The sequence below is a fragment of the Citrus sinensis genome, chromosome 9 (assembly GCF_022201045.2).
Source record: "Citrus sinensis cultivar Valencia sweet orange chromosome 9, DVS_A1.0, whole genome shotgun sequence".
NCBI classification, from domain to species: Eukaryota; Viridiplantae; Streptophyta; class Magnoliopsida; order Sapindales; family Rutaceae; genus Citrus; species Citrus sinensis.
The window spans coordinates 359,945-369,276 of record NC_068564.1 but is presented as its reverse complement, the minus strand read 5'-3'; the positions used below and the strand labels follow the sequence as shown (position 1 = coordinate 369,276).

The window sequence follows — 9,332 nt, the reverse complement described above, 5'->3', positions numbered from 1 at the left end:
TATTTTTTTACAAATTTCTTTAGGTCGATACCGAAATAACTGGTTTTTATTTGTATTTTTCAAAGCTGAAAGGAAGTATTATATTATGGGGTTGTATTAATATTGTTACTCACTTTATCTTTCTGAACTTTGGATTGTATGCAGTATAATTTCGTTTGATTTGTTGGAGCTTTGACAAAGCTTTCTTAAGTTACAGGAAATCACTTATATTGTAAGTAAGTTAGAAAAGCCTTGCCCTGGTTTTATCAAATTAAGTATTTCTGTATCTTATGCAGTTCATAATCTTTGTCCTGGTCGTTTGATTAAAGGTTGAAATTTGGAATTTGCTAGATGGACTGTTTGCAAACAACATTGTAATGGAACAATCAAGGATACATCAACAGTATCAACACAATGCCATGGAACCTGGAAATTTAGAGTTCCAGCCTCCATCACAGGTGTATATGCTGGATCCTACTAGCAGCATAAATCCTAACGTGATACCTCCTGACCCAAATATTTCAGAAGTTAAACCAGTGCTTAATTACTCTATAACGGGTGAGGAGTTTTCTCTTGAATTTATGCGTGATCGGGTTAATCCCAGGAAGCCTTTCATTCCAAATATTTCAGGGGATCCCGGTTATGCTACTGGGTATATGGAACTAAAAGGCATTTTGGGCATCAGCCATACGGGGTCCGAAAGTGGGTCTGATATTTCAATGCTCACCATAGTGGAGAGAGGTCAGAAGGAGTATGAGAGAAGAAACTCTTCTTTGCATGAAGAAAGAGGCAACTACGGGTCGATTCAGTCTGCTCCTAATGACAGTAATCGAGGATCTATACATGGATATACGTCCTCAGAAGCCTCTGATAGCTCGGCAACAAAGATGAAAGTTCTCTGCAGCTTTGGTGGTAAAATCCTACCCCGGCCAAGTGATGGAAAGCTTAGGTATGTTGGAGGTGAAACACGCATTATACGTATAAGAAAAGACATTTCTTGGCAGATACTCAGGCAAAAAGCTTTAGAAGTTTATAACCAAGTTCATGTGATTAAGTATCAGCTTCCAGGGGAGGATCTTGATGCTTTGGTTTCTGTGTCATGTGATGAGGATCTGCAGAATATGATGGAAGAGTACAATGAACTTGGAGACAGAGAAGGATCGCAAAGGATCAGGATGTTTCTGTTTTCCATGAGTGATTTGGCTGAGGCCCAGTCTTGTCTTAGCAGCATGGATGGTGATTCTGAAATTCAGTTTGTAGTAGCTGTAAATGGCATGGACTCGGGATCTAGAAATAGCTTAAACCTGCATGGTTTGAGGAGCTCTTCAGCAAACGATTTAGAAGAGCTTGGCGGGCATAACATTGAGAGGGAAACAAGTAGAGTTGTGGTAGACTCAGCTAGGGTAAGCACTCCACCTTTGACTGGCAACATTGCCCCATCATCAACAATTCATTCTTCTAGAGTGATTATACCAAGTTCCTCCAATGCCCATGAAACCTATCCACAATTTCATCATGATCAGAGATTGCATCGTAGAGAAACTAGAGAGTACCCGCTGCACCATGCGTGTGATCCTTCTAACTATTCTCCTTATGGAGAAATTCCATATTCAATGCCGCTTCATGAGCATTCAAATCAACCTGGAGGTTTGAGTGGAGGGTACCAATATAGTGTTTTACAAGTACAGAATCCACAGATGACTGTAAAGCAGGGGATGGCATTACCTGATGGTTCAATTCAGCCAGATAGTGACACTGAAAAAGTTTCTCCCTTAGATAAACCTGTTCCTTCTTGGCCATATGATGATAAGCTGATGAAGCACTTTGCAGTAGAAGAAGCAGCAGTTTCTGTTGGTATACCCAGGGTAGATATACCTCCTTTATTTCCACCAAAAAGTGAGGGAAAGCACCAAGAACCTGGAAAGGTTTCTCCACCAGCTGATACTCTGAATGCAGCGTCTAAATTTAGTAATGATGACTTGTGTTCTATGTCTAGCGGTGCACTTGGTCCGGGTCATCGTGATTCAGAGATCAATCCAATTGATTCGAGTTACCTTGAGCCACCTGTGCCTCCTCAGAGGATATATAGATCAGAGAAGATACCAAGGGAGCAGCTAGATTTGCTGAATCGGTTGTCAAAATCTGACGACTCCCTAGGTTCTCAGTTTATCATGTCCCAATCACATTCTGATGTGGTCCAGCCGGATCCAGTATCAGAACCTAATGAAAAAGTGCAAAAAGAAGATCAAACCTTCGAAAATGAACTTACCCAACTTCAGAAGCATAAAGAGTTTGCTGATGCAATTTCTCAGACAAATTCAAAGCCTTCTGAAGAAATTTTAGACGTTCAAGAGCCAAGACAGGGAATTCCAGATGCTTTGGCCAACAATGAGACAAATGATCCCGTAGATTACAACAAGAAACCACTGGTGGATGATGGGTTGCCCTCAGAGAGTTCAATTAATGATGTTTATCAAGGGATTTCCTCAGTTGGTGTTTCAACACAACAGCGGGTAGACATTAGTGTTGATATTGATGACAGATTCCCTCGTGATTTCCTTTCAGATATATACTCTAAAGCACTAATTTCAGAGGATTCCTCTGGTATTATTACATTGCACAAAGATGGAGCTGGCATAAGCGTGAACATGGAAAATCATGAACCAAAGCGCTGGTCATATTTTCGAAATTTGGCTCAGGTAGATTTTGGTCAAAAAGATGTTTCTCTGATTGACCAGGAGCATCTTGGTCTTTCATCTGGTGTTAGAGAAGTCAGGGAAGAAGATGGTAGATTGTACCATTTCACACCTCTAACAGATGATGGGGCTCCAAAGGGCCGTGTTGATTCCCAACTCAATTTTGGTCAAGATAGTCAGAAAACCTTTGGAGTTGATCCTAGTGTTAGTGAAAGTATGCAGTTTGATGCCATGATGGAGAATCTTAGAACTACAGAGTCAGATTACGAGGTAACGTATTTTTGTTAATTATCATTGGTTGAGAGTTCATAAATTATATTGATGTTGGCAGAATATTTAACCATTTTAATGCTTTCAGGAAGGCAATGCTGGTAACAGGAATATTGGTCTACCTTCTCTCAATCCTTCTTTGGTAGATTTTGATGTCAGTTCTGTACAGGTATGGTGTTTGTGTATGGAATATTCTGTGATCTGACGTGATACATAAGTTGTGCACCTGATATTGATATTGGACATATCATATCTGTATATGCATGTGTTCTCTTTATGGGACGGTTGGGTGTATGTGGCATAGTGTTATTCTCTAAATCAATTTTCTTTTCATGAAGTTGGAAAGTTAATCGTGGGAACTATGAAGAAATATTTGATAACTTAGCATTTGTACTTTCACTCTATTTCACAATTTGGAAATTGTTCTATTTTAAGTGAGCATTAAACTGTTGATATTCATAGGTTTTTTTTGGCTTACAATGCACACAGGTTTAGAGATTTTTGAGTTCATTTTTCTTATAGCATGCACCCTTGAGCTGCCTTTTCAAAATTTTGGTCCATTTTTGTAACTTCTCTTTCGTTACCACTAATGTACATCTTTTCAGTTTCCTCATACAAAATGGTCTCTAGATGTTTCATTTGTGTAGTTAATAATTCTTATCAGGCAAGCTGTCAATCATAAGTCATGTTTGTTTCAAACCTTTAAATAGATATGCTGGTGCTGGGCTCTAAATGTTTATTTGCCATGTTGTCTTCTGGTTGGGTTCATTTGCTCTGTTGGACAATAATCATTGAAGTAACTTCTTGTTGTTTAAGATGTTTTGGGAACCTGGGTCTTCAAGTGTTATTTGCTTCCCTATTCATTTTTCCCTTTTTGGCTTTGTGAAACACATACATGAAAGTAGAGATATGGCTTGCCTCGTGGACGCTTGCCTTTAGATTTGGCATCTGGTTGTTTGCGATATTTCAGCTTACTCTTAACAGCATCTATTTTTATCAAAAATCTGCTTCATGATCATCTGGACCTGAATAATATAGGTCATCAAGAATGAAGATCTTGAAGAGCAGAAGGAGCTTGGTTCTGGTACTTTTGGGACTGTTTATCATGGAAAATGGAGGGGAACTGATGTTGCTATCAAGCGGATTAAGAAGAGCTGCTTCACTGGAAGATCATCGGAGCAGGAGAGATTGGTACCTCTTCCTTAATTCCTGTCTGTGATGCATTCATTGGAAGATTGTCTATATTAGTTTATTAAACTAAGCTGTGAGTTTTGCATGTATTAATTCAATATTCTCAAAAGTTCTAAGCATATCACCCTTAAACAGAGACAATTCCTAGTTTTCATTTTCAAATATCAAGCTATATATACAATCTTCCACATTAGTTTTGGGGTAGAAAAAAAAAAAAGCTTCACACACTTTCAAAAATTTCTTTACAACTCTTTCATGTTTTCCTTCAAAAGAAAATGTGCTGATGTTGCAAAATGAAGCTTCCTTGCATAGCGTGGATCATGGCTAATTTCTAATCACGTTTATTTATATCCTAGCTAGATACCTCTCAATTTGTAATGCATTTCAGAAGATAAAGGACATTTTTACTTGCTTTATCTTTTTCGTTTTAGTCCTTTGTTAATTAAGACTACTTTTTGTAAATGTATTTTCTTAATAATATGTGCTGATTGACCTCTTCAGACGGTAGAGTTCTGGAAGGAAGCTGAAATTCTTTCAAAGCTTCACCATCCAAACGTGGTGGCATTCTATGGTGTAGTGCAAGATGGACCCGGCGGAACATTAGCTACTGTAGCTGAGTACATGGTTGATGGTTCTCTTAGGCATGTTTTGGTTCGCAAGGATAGGTAAAAACCTCATATGATCATGGAATATCAGTTTGACATTGCCTGGGTTTATGGTCTAAAATGATGATTGTATTGTAATTAAATATTTTTGGCTCATCATACAATTTTTTGAAATTTTGAGATTGGCATTCCAAAAGAACTATGACCTGAAAAATATTACTTATATTCTGCTGTTTAACCGTTTATATGAAAGCTGTTACTTCTCTCCTACTTACCCTTTGCTTCTCATTTTATTAATCTTACTTTGCAGGTTTCTTGATCGTCGTAGAAGATTAATAATTGCTATGGATGCAGCATTTGGGATGGAATATCTACACTCAAAGAATATAGTGCATTTTGATTTGAAATGTGATAATTTGCTTGTGAACTTGAAAGATCCTTCCCGACCAATTTGCAAGGTAATATCATTGATCATGTTACTCATTCTAGGGAAAAGATAATCCTGTCGAATATTGGCGCCGATTGTTAATATTTCAAAATACGTTGTTGCTCCTTTGCAGGTCGGTGATTTTGGGCTATCAAAAATTAAGCGAAATACCTTGGTTTCTGGTGGTGTACGGGGAACCTTACCATGGATGGCCCCAGAACTGCTAAGTGGCAGCAGCAGCAAGGTCTCAGAAAAGGTAAGATGCCACTCATGATAATTTCTTCAGTAATTGCATGATAAGGAAGCTATTACTAATAGTTGATACTAATTTCTTTTCCTTGTAAACGTTGGGAACCATGCTTCTGACATGATAGATGTTACAAAGATATTGCTACTACTAGATAGAATTTGTCTCATTTTCTTCTCCGGTTTCATTAATATCAAGAAGCTGGTGATGCAGAAAAAATGTCACTGAACTTTGTCCCTTTTCAAGTATGGTTACTGACATTTCCATCTTGATCTGCAGGTGGACGTGTTCTCTTTTGGTATTGTCTTATGGGAGATTCTTACTGGGGAGGAGCCATATGCTAATATGCACTATGGTGCAATTATAGGTTTTTCTTAAGAATTCTTCCTTTATTCACCGTTTCTGAATTTTTCTTGTAAAACAAAAATGAAACACCTGGATAAAATTGAGTCCCACAAATCATTCTCAGTCTGCATAAATGTAAATCTATTGTCACTGTAAGATTATTTGAAGGTTTGAAGCAGAAGTTTTGTGTTATGGCACAAGTCAAATGATAATTCCATCCACCCAGGTAACATGTTGGGTTTCAATTGTTGACCTCACCGTCAGCCATATTGGGATTGGTCTTGTCAGATTGTAGGTCCAAATAATAGAATGTAAAATGTCAAGTTATATTTTCATCTTGTACAACAGGTTACTTCCCTAGGTTATGGTCTCTGTTCTGTGTCAACAATATGCAAATTTTGTTCCAAAGAACCAAGTTATCTTAAATACTTTTTCTTGCATGCAGGAGGAATTGTAAATAACACATTGAGGCCAACAATTCCAAGCTACTGTGATGCTGAATGGAGAACATTAATGGAGGAGTGTTGGGCGCCAAATCCTGCAGCCAGGCCATCCTTTACAGAAATTGCCAGCCGCTTACGTGTATTGTCTACAGCGGCTAGCCAAACCAAAGGCCATGGTAACAAGCCATCTAAGTAATGGTTTAGCGATTCCTCAGTAATCCCTGGATGGTTTATTGCATTCATTCAACTCTTAAATCGTACACCACCTAGCGATAAATATATGGATAGAACAGAGAAATCAGCTTCCATTATTGTTTTTTAACATGGAACAGGTTCTCCAAAATAAACCTCCAGTGAATCTCATTTTTATATCAACTGACAATTGTTGTTGATGTTACTTTCCTTGATCAAGAGAATTGCAGTTTGATTTCTTTCTGGCTAAATACAGCCTGATTTGAGCCTGGGTTGCAAATAATTAATGATTCTTTTGCCCGTGGGGACAAGGCCAACTGGAAACAATTTGCTCTAAATTTTTTTACGCTGGTCCAAATTTGTACAAATTAATCAATCTAGAAAGTGACTATTAACTGAAGTAAGGCCAAGAGGGCAACGAGGCCAGAGGCATTGTTCGTTAATCGTGTCCTTGCATGTGGACTTATTTCTTCTACTGTGTTCAAATCTACAAAATATGGGATATAGATTTCGTCATTAATTTATGATTTTTTTTTTCAGGCCCAAAAGCAACCCAATTCCCTTTCCAAAATTGTGTGGATCTTTATTCTGATTCAATAAATTGTGATATAATTTTAAAAAAAATTGGAAGAAAAGAGAAAAGGCCAAGAGTTTGCAAACGAGTAATGTGGGTACTGGGTACCGCAAGATCAAGTTGCAAATTGAAGAAAAACAATTTTGGATATCAAGGAAGAAAATCTCTTTCAAAAGTAAATTCTGTAATACCATTTGTGTACTACAGGAAAATGAAATCTCTAATACCATTTGGGTATTTCAGGATTATGGACCCTAAAAAATGAAATTGTATCAATGACTCAGAATCCGTTTTGATCCAAAAACCATTAAGAGGATGAAGCATTGTTTACTTGCCAAGCAGACGCGAGCATTATCGGCCTGCCTTTCCATCCAAGCAAAAGGCAGCCTTTTTCACAAGCCAAAGTGTAGCCGTCACAGCCATAAACAGATAGCATCATCCTGGCCTGACTTAGGCTCTTCAATCCCACCAATTGAAACCCAGCTCTGCCTAATTGCCTCCTCCATTGATGCGCCCTCTCATGCCTTTCAATCCTATCCGAGCCCTCATAAGCGACAATGTTGCGTATTTCCTCTGCAAAGTGAAGTCTCTCTATGTTCATCCTCAGAGGACTGTTCCGCGGCAAGCTAGCTTCAAGGGAGTCGAAAATGGCAGAGTAGTAATGGAGAGATTCAAGGAATCTCCCAAGAAAGAAGGGACCATTGTGGTTAGCATCTTGCTCCACTACTGTCAGCAATGTTGGATTCAGTCTCTTGATTGCTTGAAGGATAGCCTTGAGGGAGCCTCTGCTTTCTTTAACGTACTTGTGCAAATGCATAATGCTATTGACAAACAGTGCTTCCCCTTCTCTCAGGTCTAGGTTCTCTCTAGTTAAAAGCGACGGCGTGACTGGCTCTGATATCATGGAGAACTCTAAATTGATGCCTAATGAGGTAGCGTCGTGCAGAACCGGTTTCATACTTGCTTTGAGCTCTGAGAGATTTTGATTACTGATTAAACATGTGATCCGGATTCTTGGAGGACCCTCTGGCCTTGAAGCTAGGCTTCTTATCAAAGAAGGCCATTGAAGGGTGCGTTCCATTCCTAGATCAATGATGTGCAGAGAATCTTTCCCCTGTGCTGCTTGGCGTATAGCTTCATTTGCAGCCATGAAACCAAAAGAGATGTAAGGAGTTGTTTGATAGACAAGTTGAAAAGCTTCCATTTTCTCTTCTCTTGTGATCAATGGCACATCCATAGCCCCACCTGTGAATGTGCCATTTGCATTGATGTTTTGAAGAAGTGAAAGCCTCGACTTCAATCCCAAAGCAAAACAATATGAAACTCTTTGTAACGAGTCACCCCATGGAGTAGCTGAAGCCCAAATTTGGCTTAGCATTGAGACTGCAAGTTTTGTGTCTCTACAGCCCACAGCCTCAGCACAAGCTAGCAACAAGTGCACCAAATGCAGGCCTTGGTCCACACCATGGCTCACCTCCTCAACACTAGGCACCATTTCAGGAACCACCGTAAAGTGATGATCATGATCTTCGCCTGAGAAATCAATACTCATCGTCTCCAAGTGATGATCATTTCCTTCTATCATCATTGAAACTTGATCTCCATAACCATCATTCACCATTGAAAACGTCTCAGCCTCATGGTCGGCCGAGGCGGGTGACTTGTTAATCTCACGATCATCATCTTTATCTTCATGATCCATGTTAATGAAGCTATCAACAAACTCATCAACCTCAGAAGCAGCCAAATCTTGAGAAGTGCTAGTGATCGCATCCTCGTGATAAGGAGAAAGCAATTCAAGTTCATTCATCGTCTCCTCCCACTCTCTTTGCTCTTGCTCGACTCTTGCAGGACAAAATCTTCTAATGGCAAGGTCATGATTGAAGCTCTCGTGCATGGGTAAGCGAAGCCAACCATTCATGGTTTCCATTGAAAATGCTTGGAGGAGTTGAGGTATAAGGATGGAGACAATGGGAATGGCTTGGAGCTGGCTTTTGGAATAAGAATTAATATATTAATTCTTTTTTTTTTCTTTTCTTTTAGATGGTTTTAGTTTCTTTTATTATGGTATTTAAAAAGAATATGCAATTACTTAGGACAAAAGGGAGGGAAAAACCCCCAAATTTGTATAATATTATAGTCCACTAAAAACCATATAAATTAATCAAATCCATTTTCCCCAAAACACACCTTGTACTTATTATAAATTGCATGAATTTTACAACGATATTTTTCCCCTTTTTAAAAAAAAATAAAAATTTAGAAAGGGGTAGTTGTGAAGGTGATTGTATCTGCACGATCAAGCTAATTATTAAACCGAAAAATATAGTGTATGTGACATGCTATTAATATTTCATGTGCAA

At 38.6% G+C, this 9,332-nt stretch overlaps 2 protein-coding genes across 2 annotated transcripts; one reads left to right on the top strand and one right to left on the bottom strand.

The window, feature by feature from the left end:
• The first annotated feature begins 309 nt into the window (after positions 1 to 309).
• On the top strand, positions 310 to 6,634 carry LOC102629157 (uncharacterized). The gene is made up of 8 exons (XM_006493698.4): positions 310 to 2,945; positions 3,034 to 3,114; positions 3,984 to 4,136; positions 4,638 to 4,801; positions 5,052 to 5,199; positions 5,302 to 5,424; positions 5,695 to 5,782; positions 6,206 to 6,634. Exons 1-8 carry the CDS (start codon positions 357 to 359, stop codon positions 6,397 to 6,399), a joined length of 3,540 nt encoding a protein of 1,179 aa, XP_006493761.1. The 5' UTR covers positions 310 to 356; the 3' UTR covers positions 6,400 to 6,634.
• A 485-nt stretch (positions 6,635 to 7,119) lies between these two features.
• LOC102614325 (GRAS family protein RAD1-like) lies at positions 7,120 to 9,130 on the bottom strand. The gene has a single exon (XM_006493735.3). The coding sequence runs from the start codon at positions 8,897 to 8,899 to the stop codon at positions 7,277 to 7,279; it is 1,623 nt and encodes a 540-aa protein (XP_006493798.1). The 5' UTR covers positions 8,900 to 9,130; the 3' UTR covers positions 7,120 to 7,276.
• Between the last annotated feature and the right edge of the window lie 202 nt (positions 9,131 to 9,332).

What these genes read in the sequence shown, in the direction of transcription:
- LOC102629157 (XM_006493698.4), top strand. Translation starts at nt 357, where the DNA reads ATGGAACAATCAAGGATACATCAACAGTATCAACACAATGCCATGGAA. An exon ending in CATCGGAGCAGGAGAGATTG is followed by an intron (nt 4,137 to 4,637) that starts GTACCTCTTCCT and finishes TGACCTCTTCAG; the next exon opens with ACGGTAGAGTTCTGGAAGGA. An exon ending in GTTTTGGTTCGCAAGGATAG is followed by an intron (nt 4,802 to 5,051) that starts GTAAAAACCTCA and finishes CTTACTTTGCAG; the next exon opens with GTTTCTTGATCGTCGTAGAA.
- LOC102614325 (XM_006493735.3), bottom strand. Translation starts at nt 8,899, where the DNA reads ATGGAAACCATGAATGGTTGGCTTCGCTTACCCATGCACGAGAGCTTC.